At 36.5% G+C, this 25,557-nt stretch overlaps 1 protein-coding gene across 5 annotated transcripts in view; it reads right to left on the bottom strand.

Moving 5' to 3' along the window:
- Window positions 1-25,557, bottom strand: part of ERCC6L2 (ERCC excision repair 6 like 2) — a 55,569-nt gene that overhangs the window by 21,891 nt on the left and 8,121 nt on the right. For 4 of the 5 annotated variants that reach the window (XM_030968202.1, XM_030968203.1, XM_030968204.1 and 1 more), the window contains exons 4-14: window positions 25,005-25,198; window positions 22,247-22,408; window positions 20,848-21,055; window positions 19,279-19,419; window positions 17,663-17,776; window positions 16,109-16,228; window positions 9,366-9,437; window positions 8,101-8,246; window positions 3,186-3,281; window positions 1,716-1,815; window positions 577-729 (exon numbers count right to left, since the gene is read on the bottom strand). In XM_030968202.1, coding sequence (XP_030824062.1) covers window positions 577-729; window positions 1,716-1,815; window positions 3,186-3,281; window positions 8,101-8,246; window positions 9,366-9,437; window positions 16,109-16,228; window positions 17,663-17,776; window positions 19,279-19,419; window positions 20,848-21,055; window positions 22,247-22,408; window positions 25,005-25,198 — 1,506 coding nt within the window. Of the gene's footprint in view, window positions 1-570; window positions 730-1,715; window positions 1,816-3,185; window positions 3,282-8,100; window positions 8,247-9,365; window positions 9,438-16,108; window positions 16,229-17,662; window positions 17,777-19,278; window positions 19,420-20,847; window positions 21,056-22,246; window positions 22,409-25,004; window positions 25,199-25,557 lie in introns of those variants that run through there. The other variant, XM_030968207.1, reaches the window with a different exon arrangement.

Raw genomic sequence — 25,557 nt, forward strand, 5'->3', positions numbered from 1 at the left:
CAGAAGTAAAATCAGCATGGCCCAGACTAAATTCTTAGCAGAGGAAAAATGACAAAATAAAGGGAAGAATGGAAAGAAAAAGAAACATGGAATAAAGCTGTAGTAAATTTGAAGATGTAAGCTAGCTCCAGCAAACTTTTTTTAACAGTTATTGACATCCCAAAAAGTACTCTAATAAGGTTAATGTGATCATAAAAAATATTTTTATGCTAAGAATTCTGGCTTAAAAGGTCAGTATGAGTTTCTGATGAATAAGAGGTATCTATGCACAAAGCTGCATGAAAGGATCAAAAAATAAGTTAAGTATTTTTTATGCAAAAAATATATATAGTAGGAAATTTATGAAAATTATAAACCAAGCTTTTACCATTCTTGGATTTAGAGAAATTTATCTGGTCTATATCAGAATGAGAAATTAGCATGCCTATTTCATATAAGTCATTGCACAGATTAGTATCAGTTAAGTTTCATCATTCTGTTTTATAGTGTTTCTGTTCAAAACAATGACCAAGAAGTCTTACAAGAAAGGAAAAATGTAAAACTAATGTCCAAAAGTAAAAGGGTAGTACTTCATACCTCCAGTATGTCTTTGGTAAGACAGGACCCATGAGTCCTAAGTTTGAAAAGGTTATGAATCCCAAAAAGCTCTCCTTGATGTTCTTTTGATCCTTGCACTGCCTCGAAATACCGCCTGGCATTTTCAGTTCCAATCACTGCACAGTGAAGTTGCTAAAACAGAACAACACAAGAGATTTCAGAAGTGTTTGCTACAACAACACGTCAGAATTTCCTGGCACCTACATTATATACACAGCTTTAGCTGGAACAAGCAGAAATTCCTAAGCAAGGATATTTTGTTTTAATTTCCCCGGCAGATGTTGGCATAATAGATTGTGGTATAATAGGAACTTGTTTGGCTTTACTGAATTAAAAAAAAATAGAACATTTGAAGACATTTACTGCATTGTTGCCTATTATCAGCCACCTACTATACATGTTACTGGCACTCCTCTGTATCTTGACAGCTCAGCTTCCACTATACTAAATTATTAGCAATTCTTTCACTTTCCTTTGCACTATATATTTACTTGCTAAGGGAAAGCAATCCAAGTATAGCCAAGAAAAACCCAACCCTCAGACTTATCATTACTCTTGTTTATTACTGCTTATTCAACTTGAAAAATACAAGTCAATTTGAAAAAAAAAGAAAAATAAAAATATTTATACATCCTTTCAAGACTTATATATGCTTTTTGGAAATCCAAACAGACAATATCTAGGTCTTCTTTTTCTACGAGATCATCAGCTTTTCTTCTATAGCATCAGAAAGATTTCTCCTTTCCTTTCTCCAGACTTTCATGAGAAAAAGCTGTGTGAATCAGACTGCTGCAGATACTTACTATAACTATCACAGTTGTACTTCATAAGCCTTCAAATAAAAACAGTTCTCTATATAACCTGAATAATGTACATTGCATAATTAAACTGTGAATAGTTATAGAAAAACACTTGAATAGAAATATTATTCTGTTCCATTCTTTAACAGCTACTAACCTTGGCTTAGTACGTTAAGGTAACATCACATACCATAAACACGAAGTAAACTACAATTTTACTACAGGCTAGATTAGCTTTCAGTCCCTGAAAAAAGATTAGCTTTCAACCCCTGAAACTGTTGGGAAGAGCTCCCCATTTAAACAGTTCGTGAGGTTTACCTGCTTATAAACTTGTCGCAAGTACATCATCTCTTCCACAGTTCCCAAGGATATCAATCTAAACACTTTAACAGCTCTGTGTTGGCCAATTCTATAAGCTCTGCAAGGACATGGCACATTAAAAACATTTGAAGAAATGAGAGCTCTTAGGGGTAGTAATAAACAGTAAACAAACTAAATATATAAGAGCATTCTAATAAAACAGGACTATTCTAAATCATGCATATGTTGATTGGGCTGTTTTCCTTACTTTTCCGAATTTTCCTCAGTAATTGATTTCCTTTTCCTTTACCTTTAATATTTCATATTTCTCCCCAGGCCTATCCAGTTTAAAAAGCCTTCTCCTCATTTTATATCACAAGAACTATCTCCCACCTCTCCACAAAACACATCCACTCTGTTTATCTCAGGTTTGTTGTTCTTTTTTTTTCCCCCTTGTGTCTCCACTTACTTTTGCTCAAAGTATTCTCCTATTTCCATTATACAGAATTAACTCATGGATTACTTGGAGCAGTAGGTTCTTTCTTAACTTCATAAATTACTTTACAAGATACAACATCATAAAAACAGCTAATGAACTGGCATTGTGTTCTATTCAAATGGTAAATTCTGAGACTTCTAATAGACTATATTCCACAAAATTCACAGGAGGTTAAAACAATCACAGTAATGTGATCTTACAAAGATTCTTTAAAGATAGTCCTCAATACATGTTTCTGATACATTTCTCTAGAACAGGCGCACATAAACACATCCCAGAAATCAGAAAGACACTTAAAACAGGATTACATAATTGCATGAGATAACAGAAACAAGTGTATTTCTGCTCATGAAAATATATAAATTACTGATTTTTTAATATTCTTTTATAGGTTTTTAGTATTCTTTACTTCAGTTACCAAAAGGTCTGCCTTGGATTCCTAGGGAAATATCTAGAGTCAAAAAGCCTTGAAAGAAAAATATGCATTACTGTAAATACTCCAACACCATAATATCAGACATAGGTATGAGTGCTAAAAAGACATTAATCTCCACAATGGTGAAGCTGAAGAGAAGATAAAGAGCCCCTGTCTTTTATGGTTTGGGAATTCAAAACACCATTTGAACTGGGGTCAACTGCAGTTTATTCTTCATGAAAAACACGAGAAAAATGTCATCTACACACACATATATATTCTAGGGATCACAAAAAGTTATAGTAACCACAAGGAGTTTTTTGTTGAGTTTTTGTTTGGCCCACTGCTGAAAAAAAAAAAAGAAGAAATAAAGGAAAATATATTGGAAAGTTTAGGTTAAAATAATCACATCAAAGCTAAAAACTAATTTAGTTGGACTTTTCCTATTGTCTTGTAGATTAATCAGACAAAGTAAAAAAATTCTTACTTGAGAAAAAAATTTAGTTGGACAATCAGATTACAGAATCAATGGAAGAGTGCAACATGGATCAAGTTCTGTATTTTGAGAGTGTACCTGTCAATCGCTTGAAGATCATTTGCTGGATTCCATGTAGGATCAAACAGTATAACAACATTGGCACCAACAAAATTAAGACCCAGTCCACCAGCCCTGAAAACATAAAAATGAAAAACCAAAACTATATGATAGTAAGAAAAAAACCTGCAACTAGATTGTTCTGTATTAGGTCCATACTTGCCTATACTTCCCCAACTTAAAAAAAAAGAGAACATGTAAAAGATACTGAAAAAAGTGCAGTACAGCGTTGTGTTACTGTTGTACTAACAACCACCAAGTACTCAAATAACCACTGCCATTAATTTCCCATTAAGTCCTACACAGGCCAACACCCCCAAATATTATAATGAAATTCTTAACCAGTTTTATGCCAGTTAATATTATGGAAGCAGAAAAATTACAGGTGAAATTTTACTTCAGCTAATCCCAGTACATAGTTTTTGACAATAATGCTGCGCAACTTTCACTAAACTGGTCACAATCTCAGGTAAACCATACCTGTAAGCATTAACAACTAACACAAGTGTATTTGTACAGTAAGTTATTCAGCTGTTAAAAACACAGTTGGCCACACTGCATATGAGCAACATTCGTACCAGTCATTAAAGAGAAAAAACGTCACAGTCATAAATTTATCTGCTCTGAGGGTTAGGAGTCACAGGGGTACCACCTGCATCATCTTAGAACACTCAACAGCTGCAGAGTGTTTTCAGGTAAAACCTGCAAGCCAGAGAAGAAATTGAGCATACATCTAACCGGATGCAGCCAACTGCTGAACCCTGCAAAACTGCTCACTTACTCAGAGTTTAGCATGTGCTTAGATGAATGATTTGATAGGAGCAAAAGTCAGGAAAATACCACTTCTCATCCAGCTGCAAAGCAAGCAAATACTGAATTTTTTTTTGACTGGCTCAACTAACTATCATGCAAAAGACACAAGTTCCTACACAAGCACAAGTTAAATACTACCATTAAATAAACTATTAAAACAATTATTCCCATTAGCATAGGCATCACTAATTCCAAGTGTGCTATTTTTCTGAAAGAGGTACTGCAAAATTGAAAAAGTAAATCCCATTTAACTTATCAAGCACCTAGTTCAACAGATTACTTTAAATTTTGCTTGTTTGAAGCAGATAAGAAATACAAGAAAGGTAAAGTTTTCAGGTGTAAGAGTGAATGGAGACAGAAACCAAAATCTTATGGAGTCCCACCACCTTCTGGTTTTCATGTAATCCATGTCAATGTAAATGCAGCTGCGGCCTTTCCTTTCTAAGTACAGTGTAGCTTTGGGTTAGTTATATCTGGAAAGGGAGGGGATATAGAAACTTGCCAATATTAATGGATGTTTGCAGAGAACTCACATTCTCAAACTGTGAATTACTGAATAACAATATTTGGGTTGGGTTTTTCTTTCAGAATATATTATATTTTTTCAAATTAATGTGCTTCTTTTTAATGAAAAAACTCTTTTTTAGTAAGACTTCAGCCTCTCCTGTTTCCAAACCAACCCTGCAGCTGGACTGAAACATAAATGAAGATGTAAAACCAACTCTTCATAAAAATTAACAAAACAGGATATGTAGATTTATATTAATTTTACCTTTCAGTGTTTTTACGTATGACCCAAAAATTTGGTTAGTCCAAAACAGAAAAGAATGGCTCTTATATCCTTCATAGACGGAACAAATGCAGAAGTTTATGCATTGTAAGTTACGTACTCCATTTTACCTTTCATTTTGACTAGCAGCTAGTCATTACTGCAATTTGGTCCATGCAAATTAGTATGATATGGCTTAAAGAAAGAGTTTTACTAAAAAGAACAGTTTTCAGAAGATGATCTTACTTAAATCTGCACAACTTAGTACCTCAAAAGGTACAGAACAATATTACATTAGGAAGGGTTTTATGAAAGTTTTGATTATGTAATTCTGTTTACCAAGCTAGGTTTTCTATAGTTTCTATGCTCTTTGTTTCAGAGAGAATTTTGTGGCTGAAAGTTCTTTGGATGCCATCGTACGAACACTAGAAGTTGTTCAAAACATTGCTGTGAAAAAATTAAAGCTAAATGTAAAAGTAAAAAGTAACTAACAGCAGTCCAGTAATGGACAGTAATAGAGAATGCTGCAGGTAGAATGGAAGTGGATATGTAACCTTACATGATAAAAACTACCTACAAATTTCTCTAGACACTTTTCTTTACATAAAAAGAAAGGTGAGAAGCAGAAATAGATTTTCATTAACAATTAATTGTGACAGAACCAACCTAGAGAAAGACTAGCACAAAAAAATCCAGCAACTGTGATTTAAAGGCAGGCATACTTGCTGCTTTTATTTATTCCAGAAAACTAGGATGGAACAGAACTGTGCTGACTTTGGTACTGCACGTATAGTTTCCCTTCTTTTGGCTAAGCAGCACCACTGGAACTGAAAGCCTTGACATTCTCCTATCAAGTTACAGCAACTCCAGCAATTATTTTACTGTTTCTAAGCATGCCTAAAAATCCTCTTCTCTTTTTCAAAATAATCACATATTTTCCCAGCAACACCAGTGCAAGACTGAAGTATTCTCACGAAGTATTACTTCACGAGACTCAGAAGTTCCAACAGGTATATACCTATTTTTCCCTAGTGCTCAATCTGAAATTCATGATCTAATGGTTTGATGAAATGTACAAGCTCTGAAGAAACCAATTACACTTTCTCTCCACACCTATAAAATATATTTATCCATAAAGCTGTATTAGTCACAGCTGTCAATAAAACCATTAGGGATAGCCATGTGACTGTGCTTGGTACCAATATTAATTTCAAGACTTGAGGTCAAATCTATAGATGGACAAACATTTATTTGTTATTCTTTATTATTTTATTTTCTTTTTTAAGGTGCCATTTCTCAAAAAAACTTCAGTGATCAATTAAAACCAGGATTTTCAAAGCTCTATGGGCTATATATACATGATTTCAGGCAGAAACAGCATTTTGAAAGAAAAGGAATATAAAATACAAACACTGCAAATGTAATAGTGAAATCATCAGTGCTGCACTGTAATTCTCTGATTGGTGTTTTATGTTTTGTAAGTTGCATATTAATTGTGCCAGTGAACATAATGGCAGTCTCAACATTACTATGCAGAGAATTCATCCTTTGCAGAAAGTACTTACACATTCAAAAGACCATGCAAGTATTTTCAGTGAAAATCAACATTTGGTTCTCTGAGTAATGAGACCTTCAGAACACACATAAATTGACTACACAGACCAGTCAGACAGAAAGTTTGCAAGAAAGTACAGACAGAAGAGTATGAATCAATTCTGTCGCTGTACTCTGCAATGAAAAATATAGAATATACTCTAAATTTACTCTATACTATTTTATATGTGCCTGAAATCTGAGGAAGAGGAAAGATCAATCTCTTGTACAGCAGAAATAGGACAAATCACTTTCTAATTTCCCAAGGATTACAATGTAAAGACGCTTCCATTACTGTGCATCAAGCAAGGAAAAATATCACTTCCTGTTATCTGTAATAAACTAGGCAAAGAATTACACCCTCTTTTTTGCTTACAACACACTAGTTATACTGACTGTAATTATGGTTTGTTCCTTTCAGTTGTTTCATATTATAAGCAAAACTACAAACAGAATCAAGCCTTTTCTCCAGCACCATCAGCAGGCAGACTCACTAGTCTCTACACAGAAGCTCTCAAAACAGAGAGGAGAAAGTCCATCTCTGTTTAGTTAACCTTCATTCTTATTTTGATTTAAATTAATGAAAGAGAACTAACAGGTCCCATCATTACTGACTGAAGCAAAAATTAGTCCTTCATGATGTTACAGCTTCTGAAATTTCCCTCTGTCTTCAGGAACAAGGGCTATGGACTCACAAAAGTCTTAGAGAAGCTGATGGCAGATTTCACAGTTGACAGAGATTACAAGCCAATGTACACGACCAGTATCACAAATCTCTTCAATGACCAGCATCACAAATCTCTTCACAACGCTACACATAAGCACCAGAGTATTTGAAGATTGCTCTGACATCCACTCCCAACAGCCTTTAAGATGATGTCTGCTCTAGTTATATAGAGGTAGTTTGGATCCTCCTAACTCCAACATACCCACTTCCAGTAAAAACTGCAGTGAACAGATACTCATATTTCATTAGGTTTCACTGAGTTTTCCCCTCTGGATAGGAGACAAAAGGAGCAAAGCTTTTCTTTGCTCCTTTTCTGCCCTTCCCCAGTAAAAAATTTCATCTAAGAAGAAGCAAGGAAGTAACCTGAGTAAACAAATAAATAGTCATTGTAGTAACAATAACTTTAGTTGAACAAAACAATCTATTTCAAAACAATTTGGTATCCATCATAAATTGATAAGCAAATTGTATAGGTAGGTACATTTCAAAAAGACAATAAAAGATCTTGTTGAAATATTTTAAATAGACATGCTAGCTAATTAACATGAGAAATAAATTGCAGTAATAGTGAGAGAATTTTTCAGTTCAATATGGCATCTCATGTTCATACTCACTTGCTAGTTCTACTAGTGTAAAACAAGAAAATGAGTCTGTCTACAATAAAATTAAAAGCCTTTTGTAGATAATGACATAATAATAATTTTTTTAATAATAGTGTTTAAAACTGTTTCTTCAATCCTGCAACAACTTTAAACTAGGATCCAGAAGATCCACTTCTTTCTGATCTTAGAAATCCTCAAGAAGCAGGAAGAGGGGGAGGGAGAAGGTGTCTAAACATTTTAAGAAGCTTCCGACCAAAGCAGCAAGTCTATACTTACTCTCACCTTCTCAAAAAGTAATCCCTCACAAGCTCAGCAAGAAAAATGCAGCGTAACTGATTTACTAACACTAGACAGACATATTGAAACAAACTACAAGTTAAATTTTCTTACATTGTAGATACAAGACATAAGTTAATTTCCTGAAGGCTGTTGAACTCTCTCACAATTCTGACCCTATCTTCTGATTTTGTATTTCCATCAAGTCTTCGGTAATCTAGCCCAGATGCCATGCAGTACTGTTCTAGCACATCTAGCAACTGAGTGGAAAAAAGAAGAAAAAAGGAAAATAAAAAGTTAAGTATTTAATAGTATCTTTTAAATTAAACATGATCACAGGGATCGTGTTTATAAAATACATTTTTAGTACACCACCCATTGCTAATTACATAAATCTATGACACTTTGCTATCAACATTCCTGATTCTCTTTAGCCATGATTCTACAGCACTCAAGGTGATTAATATTGGTGTGCTGTGGTCTACTCCATCATACCACCCCGGCTGCCTGTTTCATCCTGTCACTCAATCCAACCCAGTCAGAAGGCAGTCCATTTAAGCAGCTTCCTTCCATCATAGCAAGCTGCAATTACTTGAAATACAGTAAATAAGCATTACAGCCAAAAAGAGTGCACAGTCAGAGTTCAGGGGTACGGAGTGAAAGACACTGCAGTAACCAGCAGTCAGTCTGGTACTGGACACCATAACACACAACCTAAGATACATGAGTACTCTACTGCTGCATCTAAACATTAAACTTGCATTCTTTCTTAAAGAAAAAAAAAAAAAAAAAAAAGCATTTAAGACTCCTGAACTACCATTCAAATTACTATGCTTTAAAATACTTTTTAGTGCTATCATTACAAATATTTAAATAAAAGCCCCAATAAAATGGAGTGAGCTATTTCAGGAAACACATTACTCCCTAATAAGGAAACCAAGGAGCAAGTACCTTAAGAGTTTTAACTTCAAATCAACTAGTGCAGCAAGAATTTGAGTTTTATTGCTGATGATGAAAAGTCAGCAGAATGAGGAAACCTAACTTTCAGCACTAACACAAATGTTTTATGATATGGCAGTCATACTGAGCTATGACAGTGCTATACAGCTGAACTTAGCTATCTGCACCTGAAGCAATACAACTATTTCAAAAAGTTCTAGGGACAGCAGAAGAGTGCTACACCTGTTTTGCTATCACCATTTTTATCATGAGGTAACACAAGGTTTCAATATGCTTGTGGAGTATGGCACACAGTCCTCATAATTACTCCTAACAGTAGAAGCAATAAGGAAATGTGGTTGACAAGTTGTCAACTTTCAGATTCACGCTGCAGAACTTACTGCTGCAGTTAATTGATAAAAATCATATCACGAGCTCACCTTCGTGGAAAAGGAGAAAAGAAGAACTTTATCCTTATTTTTTCGGAAGTGATTTAAAAGCTGCTGAAGGACCTGTAAATGAAGCACAGCAGAAAAATGAAGACATTTTTATCTAAAATCTAAATTTTTATCAGGTCATCTTACACACACTTAACTCGTGTTTTCAACCTCCAAACAGGCTACACTGAACTTAATTATTTGCAAAGCCAAGTAGAGCTTAATTATTTGCAAAGCCAAGCAGAGCCATAACAAAAATCATTACTAACATAATAAATGGGCCAAAGGTAATGGAGATGCTGTAACTTTGCATTTTTCAATGATGTACATGGAAATCCTACTGTGAAAAGGTCATCAGACCACTAAGAAGTAGATTCAGAAGCTACTTGTGTTAGTGCACAGACCGCAACAAAAAGTTATGTCACACACTAGCTGAGATTCTGAGTTTTTTCATTTAAAAAATGCACACATTTATCCTGAAAACTCCAAGGTCTGCTTAAACTTTCTATCCTACATCTGAGTTCAGAGCTTCTTGTTCTTAAGAACTTGTCTTCTTAAAATAATCAGTGAGATGCATGCCCCTCCCTGCTCCCACTCTCATCTGTTGCTCTGTTTACAGTAGGATCCAGCTTCCCAGACTCTGCACAGACCTTGAAATGCCAATAATCCGCCCACACACAATGTTCTTCTGGTGGGGAAGCAAATAATCCAGAGCCTTGTGTATAATAGTGATACTGTTATTTTCAAAAGAATCATGTCCACATCTGGCAATGGCAGCTCCAGAGCACTGTGCTGAAGCCATACACAATGGGAAAAGAGGAATTTTTTGTACCATGACTGTAGCTTTTTTCCACTGGACAATAAATATTTTTGAAATTGTATTTATTCAATGATAAATAGATAAACTGTTAATCAAGAATTATTTCAATACAAGCCTAAGAAATCTTCGACAATCAAATAATGATTAACATTTGTATTAAACTTACAATTTTGGACAATATCTAGAATATAAAATGGTAATAATACGTCACTTTTGAGCTCCTTAGTAAGTGTTAGCCAGCTTGTTACATATGAAAACAGGGTACAAATGACAGATTTTTTGGCCTCATTTCATTGTACATGAACATATAAACTAGGATTTATTTTACTAGGGAAAAAATACACAACAGGCCATTTAGCAGAGCTATACTACTCAAATTTGCATTTTATTTGGCCACGTTAGGAAAAGAAACAGAAGTGACATTCTTTTCAACTAGAAGGAATTGGCTTGTGTTATTGTTGTTATTATTAAAATACAGGTCAAATAGTGAATTTCCTATAGGAGAATACAAAAATAAATCCACACAATTCGCTTAAATGAAATGGATCAATTTCATCCCATTGGGAATTTAGGTATTCTGGAGTAAGAAACAACTCTAACAGCAAAAAGTAATGAATGTTTTTGCACCAAAGAGAAGTAAATTCTACACTTGCTCACCAGAATATTATCCTGTATGTTTTTAGTCCAAAACAGAAACACGCGATCATACTCAATCAGAAGTCACATGTTCTTTGTAAGAGTCTCCATGGATTTAAACATACATCTCCCCATTGCTACACATTGTGAGTCATCTGTATGTGATGAAATTTTACCTCTTGCTTTTGAGAACATTTTTCTATAGAGATGTTCAAGCTAGCCTACAGCATTTTTTAAGCCTTCAAAGCCAGCCCTGCCTGGGTCCAAGTTATGTTTAATGGCAGAGGTTAGAATTTCTTGCAAAGTACTCCAATAGACTTCCATTTTCCTACTGAATAATAATATCCCAAGCAAAAATAATTGAATCAATACAACAGTTATTCCTAAGATATTTGTATTAGGAACAGTATTCTGAAACCCCACAAATAGCTCTCTGTGGAAATGTATGCAGTTAAAAAAATTAAATCTTAAAAAAAATATTTCAACTGCCCAGACTTTTCATAACCCTTTACACCTAGAAAGCTCATAGCGTCTCTCTGACACAATTTTAACAAAACTGTAGAAATAATCAGACAAGGTAGTCTGAATGAGAATTACTGCAGGATTGTAAAGCTATTCTCACTCATCTTCTTCCAACCAGTCCCCAATACTTCTGTGCAGATAATCTGAAATCATTGCATTTCAAAAGCAATGAACCACTTGTCCTTAAACTTTGCAGGTCCCCACTATTTTACATCATGATAGAAAAACAGTGGTTTCCAAACAAAACAGAGCACTCCTTTCACTCAGTTCTCATATATTCAACTACTTCTATTTAAAAATCTAAGCATGAAATTTACCATGTAACAAAACACGTCAGCAAAGCCTGCGAACTATACATTCTGCAGTACAAGTGAAAAGGAGGAGATAATTTCACAACAAAAGCTGAAGCTTTTAATCACTTCATTTTACCCACCTCCCACTGCAACACAGATATATTAGTGTCCTTGTTATACCGGATTAGGTACACCATCAACGGTTATACATGTACATTTGGATTGTAGGAATTGTTTTTTCCAGGCTCTTGTTGTAATTCAAAATTCAGAACAGAAAACCTGGGGTGGCGTGTTAATGTTACAGTTTGCAGAACACAGAGAGATGACTCACAACAACAGGTAGGACACAAACACTACATACAGACCACTCTTTACCCATTGCATACAAGCAGATCTAGTTTTACTGGTGGAAGTAATTCACATCCCATAACAGAATGTTTCCCTATGTGTTCTATCTCTGTTTCGTTGGAGAACAAATAGGCTGAGTAATGGAACCTTTTCAACTCTGCAAAACAGTTACAGCTGCTCAGCTAATAAACTTCATTAAAAAAAAAAAAAAATCACAGCCTTTCCCCTTTCCCTGAATAAATTTTTTAAAAATGCCAAAAACTATTCCTTTGCAATTATGCTTATCTACAAAAGAATAATCACCTGTACCAAAATTTCTGTGTAGTCTGTAGTGAATTTTAAGTTAAAAGATAAAGTAATGCTTATTCAGTCTACACTAGCAGATGAAAGTTACAAAAAAATGTCACTTGGTTTCTAGAATTCATTTATGAAATGAATTATAAATTTATTTATTTAGGAAATGCGAACTACTACAGTGCAACATGGTTACTAAAAACATTTTACTATCATTTGTCTCAGTTATTTTCAAATAAACACGTTAAAAATTTATAAAGCCATTTCCAAGCTTTAATACTAGTTGACCCCTCTGTGATTATTTTCTTATGTTAAGACAACTTTCTAAATTATATACTTCCTGAATGATTTTGCTTTCACAGTGTAAAATGCAAAATCATCACAAATAGCTTCCATTCTATAATTTAGGTAAAAAAAAAAAAGCAAGTCACCACACCAAAAAGGTATGAACTAGTTTTTGGCACCATGAAGTTAAAATTAATGAACGTAAAAGCCAGCTTATTTTCAATAATAGCTATATAACCCATTATCTTCTTTCCAGGCACAAAGATTATCGAATCATACAACAGTTTGGGTTAAAGATCATTTTGTTTCAAACTGTGCCACCATGGGTAGGGATGTTACCTACTAGATTCAAAGTTCTGTCCTAACTGGCCTTGAACACTTCCAGGTACAGGGCATATACAGCTTCTACAGGCAACCTGCTTCAGTGCCTCGCTACCCTCACAGTGAAGACTTTCATCCTATTATCCAATGTAAACTTACTCTCTTTCATTTTGAAGCCGTTATCCCTTTTCCTATCACTGTAAAAAGTCCCCCTCCAGATTTCTTTAGATTTCCTTCATCAGTGAAAGGCAGCAATAAGATTCCTCGAGAGCCTTCTCCAGACTCAGCAACCTCAATTCCCTCAGCCTTTCCTCAGAGAAGAGGTGTCCCACTGAACTAATAATCTTCATGGCCCCTCTGGACTTGTTCCAAAATATATTTTTTGTGCTAAGAAAGCTGGGTACAGTACACTGCATGAGTGGAGCAGAAGAGGAAAATCACCTCCCTTGCCCTGCTGGCCACACCTCCTTTGATGCACTCCAGGACACCTTTGGCTTTCTGGGCTGTACAGAATGATCCTTTGGCCACACCTGCACCACTTCAGGCAGCTACTGCACAAAAGTAACTCTGGCCAGAATCAGGACCGCATCTTACCACAACATCATTTCAGGTAGTTGTACAGAGTAATGAGGAAGCTCAGGGGAGACCTTTTTTCCAGGCTAAACAAATACCAGCTCTCTCAGCTGCTCGTCATAAACCTGACACTCCAAACCCTTCACCAGCTCCTTCGCCCTTCTCTGAACATGCTCCAGCAGCATCTCAGTGTCCTTCTTGCCGGAGGGGCCCAGAACTGGATACAGCACTCAAGATGCAGCCTCACTAATGCCAAGCACAGGGGAAGAACCGCTTCCCTGATCCTGCTGGACACAAAATTTGATACAAGCCAAGATGCCACTGGTCTTCCTGGCTGTCTGGGCAAACTGCTGTCTCATGTCCAGCCACTGCTGACCAGCACCTCCATGTCCTTTCTCGCCTGGCAGCTTTCCAGCCACTGTGCCCCAGCGTGTAGTACTGCAGGGTGTTGCTGTGGCCAAATGCAGGACTGGGCACTGGGTCTTGCTGAACCTCATACCATTGGTCTCAGCCCACTGATCCCTCTGCAGAACCTTCTTAACCTCCAGCAGACCAACAATCCCACCCATCTTAAGTTTACAAACCTACTGAGAATGCACTTGATCCCGTCATCCAGATCATCAGTAAAGATGTTGAACAGGACTGGCCTCAAAACTGAACCCCGGAAGACACCAACTGGATGTGGCACCACCCATCACCACTCTCTGGGTTCAGCTACCCAGCCAGTTTTTAATCTGGCAAAGGGAAGCCATGGCTGCCAACTTTTCCAGGAGAATGCAATGGAAAAAAAATGAAACATAATAATAACAAAAATGTAAAATAGGAACGTGAATAATGTCATGGTAAAATAATCAGTAACAGAACTGCTTCATAAGCAATTCTTCAACTCCTGAAGATGACAGATTTGGTTTTTAAAGCTATATATTAATTTAACAGTTAAATTCACCTTCTCAAAATAATCAAGTGTATACAACAAAGTTAATACACAGACATTTCATACATATGTATTATTAACAATACAGAAGGATGTTGCTTACATAGTAACAAATCAGTAAAGTGATAACAGCCATTCCTGCTACAGCAACATAGTCTTCCCTCTACCACCAGTCCCAAGAAGAAAATGTTAATATCCAGTTTTATAGAGAGCCAAAATTCTGCATAGCTTCTAACCCTCCCAGTCACACTCAGCTCCAGAGTACTACTAAAACTAGTATGGCTTTCTTCTTAATTAGTTATAGTAGACATACTTCTCATCTACATTAAACAACATCATAATAATCTACACTATACATCATCACATCATATTTTGCTCCTCTCTGAAACCAGAGAAAGACAGTTGCTGACATGAGGGGTTTCACAGATTCATACTGGACACATTTATTTTGGTCATCTTCAGCACAACTACTATTATTTGCACCTAATGTCCAAAGGGTTCAAGAAATCAGTAAGCACTCGGTACATTTTCACCAGTTCCATGCTATTCCATGATTGTGTAGGTCCCACTCACATTTACCCTAAGACATTCTTTACAGTCTGGAGGGTCCCAGCCTACTTGGCTGCTTCTGACACAGTTACGAATCACACTTGTGGCCCTTCTCTGTCCTCTGAACCTTTTCAAAGCTTAACATCTGCTTTTTGAGAGGAGAGATTGGAACTACACACAAAATTGAATCTGTGCACAAATCATTAAGCCCATAATGATTTTGTTTCGCTTCCTTTTCTTTGCCAAGTATTTCTGACTGTCACCAGAATTCATGGTTTCATGCAACAATAATTCTGTTGACTACAAGGGTCATTTCCATGCCCACCATCAAACATGTGAAGCCAAAGTCTCAGAAAATTTTAGCATCACAGATTATTCTTATCCAGTCTTTGCCCAGATAAATACTGATGCATGACAAGAGATTCCTGCTGTTGTATGATGAACAATAAACAGAATAATTAAAACCCTTACAACTATTAGATGTATATTTTCTTATATCCATATATATTGGAGTTATGATCCCAATATTACCGGAAGGAACGTGCCTGGGCTCGTCTGGCCTTGATGCTGTACCAAAGGCGGCAGCTGTGGTGGTCTCACCCCAGAGACACCTTCGGCTGGCTGTATGTTGCAGCTGGCGCTTGCGACAAGCCCAGGCAAGCAGGAACTCAGGTTTACCTCTGGTGGAAAGGCTTCAGGCGATGGTGAAGGAAAAAGGAGACAGGTCCTGCTGGAGGGTTTGATCCAGAGCTTTATTCCTAGGTCACAGACCTCTGAATGTTGCAACAGCTCCAACAGAACCAAGAACTGCGTGGTCGCCATGTCTTTTAAGCCCGGGGAGAGGGAGAGGGAAGCGGTAGATATGCCACCAACCAGGAAGGGGGGGTAAGTCTCAGTGGACAAATGACACTTGGATAGCCCAATGACCCCAGGGCTGAGAAGCATCTTTTGAACTTTGCCAATCACACGACGCCCTTGCTGGAATGTTAAAATTGACAGACAGCACTTAGCAAGGGGGCAAGGGGGAAGGGAAGGGAGAGGTCGTTGGCACACCTGAGGGAGGAACTGGGATAGCTGAAACAGGGTATTACATCACACTGCAACACATATAATATAGGCCAAATCTATTACTATTAATAAAATTTGTTTTTCTTCTAAGGAAGGGGTTTACCTTCATTTTTCCACTATATTTTGGATCTGAAATAGTTTCAAAGGCTGCATCTCTGCTTAACTGCATAAAATCTGGAAAACTGGAAAATACCTGGCTGCAAACTCGTTTGATATGCGCTTCCTGGAAGAAAAGCAGAAAGATTGAACAGGTGTTAAAAATCAGAGCTATTTTAAGCCATGCAAAGAGTTAAACAGGTTGAAACATGATCTGCCAAAGTATCTCAAGCAAAGTGATGTAGTTTTTAATTTAGTTCACTACAAAACTCCTGGATAAAACATAACCTGTGTGTTTTGCTTTGTTTCATTAAAAAAAAAAGAGACTGCTAATCTGAAATCATGGATTGTATTCAGAATGTCTTCTCCTGGCCCGAATTGTCAGCTTCAAAAAATTCTCTTGCCTTGACATTTGCACTATCCAAGGGTTCTGCACCAACATTTCTCCTGACTCTTTAGGGCAAGCCAGTATGGGAATTACATATTGTTCCACAACAAAAACTGTACAGGAAATGGACTTAAGGCGTTCTAAAGCCACATAAAGCTCTATTGCTAAATTTAGCTCTGAACTTAAACACACTTTAAGTACACTTTTACAGAGAGAAAGAAAAGATCACAACTCTCACCTTACACACATAAGGGCCTTCAATACTCAAGGTAAGAGAAGCTACTAAGTATTAGTTTCTTAGTAGATGTTGGTAAAATTAATAATTATGCATGATGCAGAAGACTGTAAGTCACAAAATACTTGCATTCCATTATTTCAGAGGTTATTTAAATATCAGATGTTATTACAACAAAAACTACATCTGCAATACACAAAAAAGCCCACTAAAAACATCTGGCTATATGCTGTGTGTAGTGTGCTGAACACTAAAAGTAACATTTATGAAAAAGCAAAACCGCTTTAATGGAACAAACTCGCAAAATTAACTAGGACATTCCGATATCTCTTCCTTGATAAATTCTAAGAAAAAATTGTAATGTCCCTAAATCCCCTTCCTCATTCCTGGATCTTAAGGCTCACAAACAAGCATTTCTGAAACTGCCGTTTGTGGGTCTGGTTGTTTGCCATAGTAATAAGATAAGCTGATACTGATCTTGAGCAATTTTTTCTAAAACATGTTTCTCATTATTTAAATAAACTCAGCTCTTAACATAAAGTACTAAAGGAAAAAAAACATTCTAATTATCTATTATTTGTTTATTTGCACAAAGACAGTCCTCTTATAGGCACTCTTCATAAATGGAACAAAAATTTATGTTTTTCTTACATTTATGAAGTGCTATTAGAAATCATGAAAAATTACTCTCTCTTCTAACTTCTTCAATGTTTTATAACCCTTACTTTCAGATATGAATCAACTAAATGAACACGTTGTTGTGTATAACATCTTTATAAGGTATGCATTCTGTATGACTGAATGGAAAAGGAATCTTACAAAATATCTTAATTGCAGTTAGTTAAGACTTATAAGGAGGCCAGCAGCAATTTTCATTCAAGAGTTCTCATCCCATTTATCTTCCAAAAGTCCATTTTTTAGACACTGCTGAAACTAACCTGCAGTTTGCTAGTGTTGTCTGTCTGCAGCAGTGCAGCATGATTTGCAACCTTCTGTAGGATCATTAGGTAACTGAAGCGCAATGACTTAATCGTTTCACCATGTGCATTTACCTACAAAAAAAAAAAATTATGCAAATACTACTGAAAATAAGTCATAATCCCAAATAAATGCTATTCTTACCAGGTTTAATGCATTAACAATACTATCACCAAGTGATGAACACTGTATTTCTGATAAAAATGAATCAAATTTTGCTTTTTCTTCAGCTTTATCACCCTATTAATAGAAACATCTTCTCAATAAGAAAAAAACCCTACAGCTATGTTCATTGCTTGCTAAACATTTCAGATAGTAACTTCTACAGACATCCCATGGAGATAACCAAGAATTCTTCACTAAACAAGAAGATGGTAACTTTATAACTAATTAAATCAAGCAAGACTAGTTTGAACGACTTCTTACCTTTCAACTGCTAACTTTACTTTTCTCTCCAGCAAAAGCTTTACAAGCATCTCAAATAGCATAATTCAAGCTTCAGACATTCTCCAGTGCAACAGCAACTGTGCAACAGCATCAGCTATCTTCCTAGTTATGGCTGGCTGGCTTCTGGCTTGATCAATATTTGTTTTCCTTTGCCTTCTCAAGTTACTAAATTTCACAGTTAAATTTGGAATAAAACAGTCCATAAGGGCACTCAACTATCTGCAGGCCTGCCTACTGCCCTTTCGTGAATCAAGTCCACCAGCATTTCTTTTTTTCTACAAAACATCACTAGAAACAAAAGCCTGCAAAGAGGGCTAGTATCCATGGAATATTAAACAAAACTGATAAGGGAATTGCTCATAAATAAAGATGTAGGAGACTGAAGAAGCTACATCATTTGGAAAAAGACTCAAAACACTACACAAGAATCAGAGCAGGCCAGAGAGATAAAAGGGAGAAACAAGCATGTGACATATGCTTCTAAATGTTTAAAAGATGTGCTTAATCTGAGCCTACTGAGTGAGGTAAGCAAAACAAATACAAAGCTAGACTGATCAAGGTTTAAAGAAGTCCAGAGAAGATTAAAGAAATCTGCAAAGCTGTTACTCATGGACGAAGTTCGACTAGTGCTCTGTGGTTGCTGTTACACTTCTCCCCTCATGAAGCAAGGCAAAGTGAATATTTAATGGCACAGAAAAGCATGACTGCAGTTAGAACACAACGAACTACCCAGGCAGCCTGCTGAGTTCAGCCAGCTTCCCATTCTCAGCTTCTGCACAAACTGCCTGAGGCACCTGGCAGCAGCATGCCTGACACATACTGAACATCTCAATGCAGTGCCCTTGCCAGTATCAACTAAATCACAGGTGCATCTATTAATAAAAAAGATCCAGAATTTACTGCATAGGGAACAATCACCTGCTCAGGGCGTGCAAAGCAGCTTGGCAGTAACCTCAAAGTGCTTAACTCTATCATGCTGGCGATGCAGCTCCCCGTGTTTCCAGCTGGGATGTCCCAGACAGATGAGCTACAACTAGGCAAATATTTCAATCAGCTCCTCAACAGCAGAGAGTCTCTTGAGAAATTCAAAAGACTATGTGCTAAAATCCAAACAGTGCCAAGTTCTTACTTTGTAACAACAGTTCTTCCTCTTACGCCCACTGTTGCAGTTACAGGGCTCTCCTGCTCTTAACACCAAGGTTACATCATCTGTCTCTAGCACAGCCTGATACACAGCCCTCTGGAATTCAGTGAGGGAACAAAACACCATCTGCCAACGAGAAAACACAAGAAACACTATCATGTGCATCATACAATGAAAGGCAAAAAAACACTGCATAAAAAAAACCCCACCAAATCACAGATCACTGAAAATAAAGTAGAAATAAATTCTACACTTGCTCAAATAGTTACACAGGAAATTATTCTACCACCAAATGAAAAAAAAGTGGATCTTGACACCAAAATAGCATAAAACTGTAGCAAAATGTATGCATACTTATTTTATTCCACCCTAAAATTCTACAAAGAATATCAATATCATTCTACAAGAACCTGCTGTTATTTTGCTCAAAATCTTTAAACATGGCTTTTGTGAAGGAATAGGAGGAGGAACGAAAGTGAGAGAAGTAAATGCACAATGTCAATTACAGATTTCTCTCTGTTTTGCAAGGTGTTTATTTTGCCCTTTCTTTCCCCTTTTTAGGCATTAGCTGCTGTAGGGCACTACCACAAGCCTAAAGTGGGACAAACAGAATAAACAATGAGAAGGCATGGATCTACAAAGTGCTATGGTGAAAACTCTGATCCCTCTTCTGAAAGACCATGGGTGGCATCTCCATGACATCTTTAGTCTTAAGCAGCAGGAGACAGAAATCCCAACATCATTCCTTAACCTACGCTATCCACATAGCAGCAGCACCATGCTGAGCTACAATAATACAGCAGTAACTTGAACATATACTCACATTAACAAGATAATGAAAAGAATAAAACCTGCTAGATTCAGAAAGGAGACAGACTGATGTTTTGTGTTAATCTTTCCTTCAGAAGACTGCCCAGATGACATTATTATAAACTAAGGATGAAGAAAAAACACCAAATTCTGAAAATAAAACCAGATGCAAACTTACATATTTGTCAACTCAGAAGAAAATATTTCGCAGAACTCTTATCTATATCAATAAAGTATTATAATTTCATGTAATATTTACAATTGCATCAGATGAACAGGATTACAGGCCTATCACAGAATCATTCTGTCTGAGATTTTTCTTTTATTTCAGGATTGAAAATGAAGGAGTTAAAAGCATACTGTTCCATACACAAAGCTTCAAGATGCAAATTCCGAAGTTCTGCACAAAATTTCAAGACATACATTTACGTACCTTGCTTGGGGCTTGCAGAGATAAGGACAAAAACATACATAAAACAGATGTGTAAATCACTAATCAGAAGACTGGCTGAGCATTTTCATGCTTGATTAACTCCATTTCAATGTGCAATCATAGTAATTACGTGAACAAAGCACACTACTTCAAGTGTACTTTTTCCAAGGCTATGGATTCTTCTCAAGTTAAAAAGACGAAGAGAGAACTATAAACTACAGACATGATGCAAGAGAGAAAATACAACAAGGAAACAAAAAAGAAGAGATACATTCATTAGCATTGTATTCGAAATGTGAAGGCACTCTTACTCTGTCTTCCTTTTTTGGCAACTGATCACTGATAAGTGCTTTGGTACGTCTCAGAAACCAGCCAGACATTATTCTTGCTAGCTTCACCATGGCCTTACGACCTGTTGCTAGCTCTCTTTTAGTTGCAGTGTGCCTCTGGCCATGCTCCACTGGATCAGAAAATTTCTTCTTGAAATGTACTCTGCTGCCTAAAAGTCCTGGTACAGCCCTATTGAAAAACAAAAGGGGATGGGGGATTGATTCACTGATTTAAAGCATACCATAAATTTTTTTTTCTGACCAACAGCAAGCTATCTTAAAGTAGCAGTCACTAGAGAAACCACTAAAAATTTTAAGTACAAATAGAAACATATACTATTTTAAGATGTGCCATTTTTCCTTTGTTTTCTGTGATTCTCAAATGCTAAGACATACCCCTCAGGAAAAGGGTTCCAATATCAAGAAAAGAAAAAGTTTAGCAGAACAACAGAAATCACAATTATAAAGAAGCTCTAAACTACAAGGCTGCTAGTGTTGAGGAGCCTAAACTGGAAGTTAAACAGTCATGTTTTCAATTTTTGCTGGTTTTATGAAATCAGAATATGCAGATATTACAATTAACTAAATAAAATCTTGAGAAACCCAATGGTAGAAAGAATTTAGTAACTGTTGGCAGCATTATACATTGGAACAATTTACTAACAATATCAGCATAGTTTTAATGAACCAGATGCAAGACTAAGCTTAGAATATTCTTCCTGCTATTTCTGTTCCGTATATCCTTATATTTAAAGTATATTTGCTTTGTTTTTCCTCTGCAAAGCATTGCCAGGAGATTTAAATTTGTATCTATGGTGAGTTGCACTTCTCCTTGACCATTAAAAGTTTTTCTGGACAAGACTGTTACTTTTCAAATATGTGTACTTATGCATTTTCAAAAAAAAAAGCAAAATATTATTATTTTCATCCTCCAAGTAGGTCAGAATGACCTGCACATACTGGACAGAGCAAAGGCACTATGTTGGTCAAGGTTGTGTAATGATTCCCTATCTACTGGGTGAAGAACAGAAGAAAAAAAGAGTGTCCCTAGGGAAAAAAAAAAAAAAAAAGAAAAAAAAAAAGAAGAAGTGAAAAAGGAGTAATATGGGAGGTGGAGGAAGAATAATTCTAACTACTTCCCAAATTCCCCAAAGTAGCCAGCTGGGATGAACTCCAAATGTATTAAGCAACTGTAAAACACCAGGAGCTTTACCTCCCCAGTAAGTTATATTCTCAAAAAAAAGCAGGTGTTTTGAGGTCGAGGGCTGTGTTTTGTTGTTGTTTTTTTATAACACAGAGGGGTCCATAGCATCCAGTCCTGCCCCAACCCCATTGCACAGTCAACACACAGAGGTGTTTAAACATAAAAGAAAATATTTACCAGTCCATAACACACCACAGCTCCTTCATATTGTTTTGAAGAATGGTTCCAGTAAGACCTATGCGAACACGGCATTTTAATGACTTCATGGTTTGAGTTATTTGAGCCTTTGGATTCTTGATTCTGTGTGCTTCATCCACTATCACAGCAGACCACTCTATACTGCAGATCAAAAAAAGATTTCATTAATTGACACTACTTGTCCCATCATCCCACATACATACAAAAAGAGAAACCAGTCACACAAATAGCTGTGATTATAACACATTATTACTTTTTGATTTCCCTGTTTTGTTATATAATATCACTCCATTTCCTTATATTGTTTGTTTAGTAAATTCAATTAACATAGTTGAACATAATGGCCAAACTACATCATAAAATAAATAACTTCCTGTTTCCTGTATCAAATGCTTTCTGTGAACAAAGAAGCTTTCAATCTGTGGACCAATGAATCCAGCATATCTCACTAAAATTAACTCCACTCATAATTATGATTCACTAATAAGTAAGTCTCTGGAGGTAAACTACCGAAATACACTTAACATAGGTATGCTTCATTTTACCAACAAAAATTATCCAAGGGAAATACCAGTGAACTGAAAACATTTCAATCTGCATGGTTTCCTACAGTAAAGTATCACTCAAGAAAACATATACAATACCAGTATAGCAGAGGAATTTTAATATTTTGGGATTGTGATGACAAGGAACATAGCTATAAGCAGTGACCAAAAGATATTTTGCAGCCAATTCAAGAATAAAACTTAGGGGTAGAATGGCCTGTATACTGAGATAATAATAAAGAAAGACTTCAAGTCCCTAGGAAGAGATTTACTAACTTTATGAGTTAAATTTATATATATGAATATTTCAGAACATAACCATATCCAGATCGATATGCTGCAAAAAGCTGAAACAGACATGTTTAGAGATGTTTAGTAGAAAGCGTCTCCTGAACAAGCTGCATTTAGTTCACTAATGAAGGCTGATCTTGTGGCATTTTTGCTAATCACTAAATACATTCATTCATGTTTAATTTCCTACATTCGCAAAATATGCTAAAAATGGGAGTTTCTGAAAAGTCTAATGGATGTTCATATCCTAGCTCCTTCCACTTAAATCTCTCATACTGATTTACATGCATAACTGAGCATATATATTCTTATTCCTGACAGCTAATTACTTAAGAGCAGCTTTTGAGGCCAATCCATCACTGTATTGAAGCAAGACACAAAGTTTCTCCTGTTGTTGAGATCACAGGCCCGTCCAGTCACATCCTGTGCAGAAACAGTTTGATAATCTGCATGTTGAAGAAATGTATTTGCAGGCAGCCACAGATTAGATCTCCTCCACACATGCACCTGTTTCCTGACCACAGTCTATTCCATGATCAAGCATGAGGAGTTCCTCAGAAAGAACACAAATAGTTGATAACAAAACTACTTTACTCTTCTATCTGTACTTCTCTACTCTCTGTACTTCAGACCTGAGCAGAAATGAAGATCTGATCGTTTTGATTATGGATCTCCAGAAAACTAAGGTACTCTCTGGGGCCTAGACCTTTCCCAACACCTGAAATGTCAAGACCTGCAGATCCACTTATATCAGCTGCTGAGGGCAAGCTGCTACCACCAGCCACTGACACAATTTGTACCCTACTTCCAAGATGACTTAGGGGAAAAGGACCTTTAGGATTGGAAAGAAATGTGTAGGTTTAAATCTCAAAGCTTTTAGGGTTCAATAATCTCATCAAACTGGTGAAAAGAGCAAATTACAAGGAAAATAGCTTTTTGAGCGTTTGCTAAAAATTCCAGGCAATTGCTCTCCTTATATTGACAGACAGAAATACTTTCTATGCATCTTTTATCAGTCATCAGGTTCCAGGCAGGCAATTCCTGCATCTTTCAGAGAACATTTTGTAACTGTGTTACCAGCAAAGACTGTTTTTATGGGAACTATTCAAACACTTACTGCTACTAAGTGTCCCATTACAAAGACAGTTGCATTGAGTTTGGCTGAGATGCAGTTAATTTTCCCACAGCAGCTCTCACTGGTCTGTAGGTAGCTCAAAAGGTGTTGTTAACACACCAGTGCTTTGGATACTGCTGAGCAGTGCTGGCAGAGCATCAGCACTGTCTCTCAACATTCACCCCACATCAGCAGACTGGGAATGGGTAAGATCCTGGGAGGGGACAAAACCTGGCCAGCTGACCCAAACTGACCAAAGGGATAATTCATCCCATATGGTATCAGCTCAGATATAAAAGCGAAGGAAAGGAGGAGGAATGGGGCATTTGTTATTTATGATGTTTGCTTTTTAGAGCAACTGCTACGTGTGCAGAAGCACCATTTCCCAGGAAGTCGTTCAACACTGCTAGCTCATGGGAAACAGAAAATAAACCTTTTCTTCCCCGTCTTTGTTTGTGCATGCCTAAACTTTTGCTTTAGTAAGCTGCCTCATCTCAACTGAAGAGCTGGTTTTTATCTTAATTTCTCTTCCCTGTCCAGCTGGGAAGAGACTGATAGAGTGGCTTGGTGAGCACCTGGTGTCCAGCCAAGGTCAACCCACCAGAACTCTACAGGTTAAATTCAGTACTACAGGATAAATTCAGTAGTACAGGGATTCTTCTCTGCTGCACAGTGAGTCAATTGATTTAACAGCAAATATGTTGCATGGAAAAAAGTCCTTGAAAAGAACAATGCACAATTAGACAGTTAAAAATCAGTGCGTACCAAAACATATTAAAACTATTACCGGTTAAATTCATCCAAATACAGGCGAAGTATCTCATATGTTGTAAGAGCAACTTCAAATTTCCCTTGCTTGATGCGACTCATGTCATCATCTTTTTTACTGCCATGTAAGACAGAGACTTTAAAGTATCCCCATGTGTCTAACTCATCCTTCCAGTTGTACAGCACTGAAAGAGGGGCCACTATGAGGAAAGTCTGAAAACAAATATATATTACAATATCACCAGAAAAACTACAACATAGCAATTTCTCAATAATGGAAGTCAAGATCTTGACTATTTTACTGCTCTGAGCAGTCTGACTGCTTAATTCTGCCATTTCAAAGGATATATGGAAAATATCTAAAGTTAATATAAATTCAAAAGTAATCAGTTTACCCTGAGTAAGTATATAATGGAGTAGAAAAATACTGTCATAGTAAAATTAAATACTAAAAAACACTACTTAATTAAATTATACTCTCAACAAATGCAGTAAGATGTGAAACACTATCATTTTGTGTTGTCATCGCATCTGTATACCATAAAATGTTTTACAAATGGAGAAAATAAAAG

The sequence above is a fragment of the Camarhynchus parvulus genome, chromosome Z (genome assembly GCF_901933205.1).
Source record: "Camarhynchus parvulus chromosome Z, STF_HiC, whole genome shotgun sequence".
In the NCBI taxonomy this organism is placed as follows: Eukaryota; Metazoa; Chordata; class Aves; order Passeriformes; family Thraupidae; genus Camarhynchus; species Camarhynchus parvulus.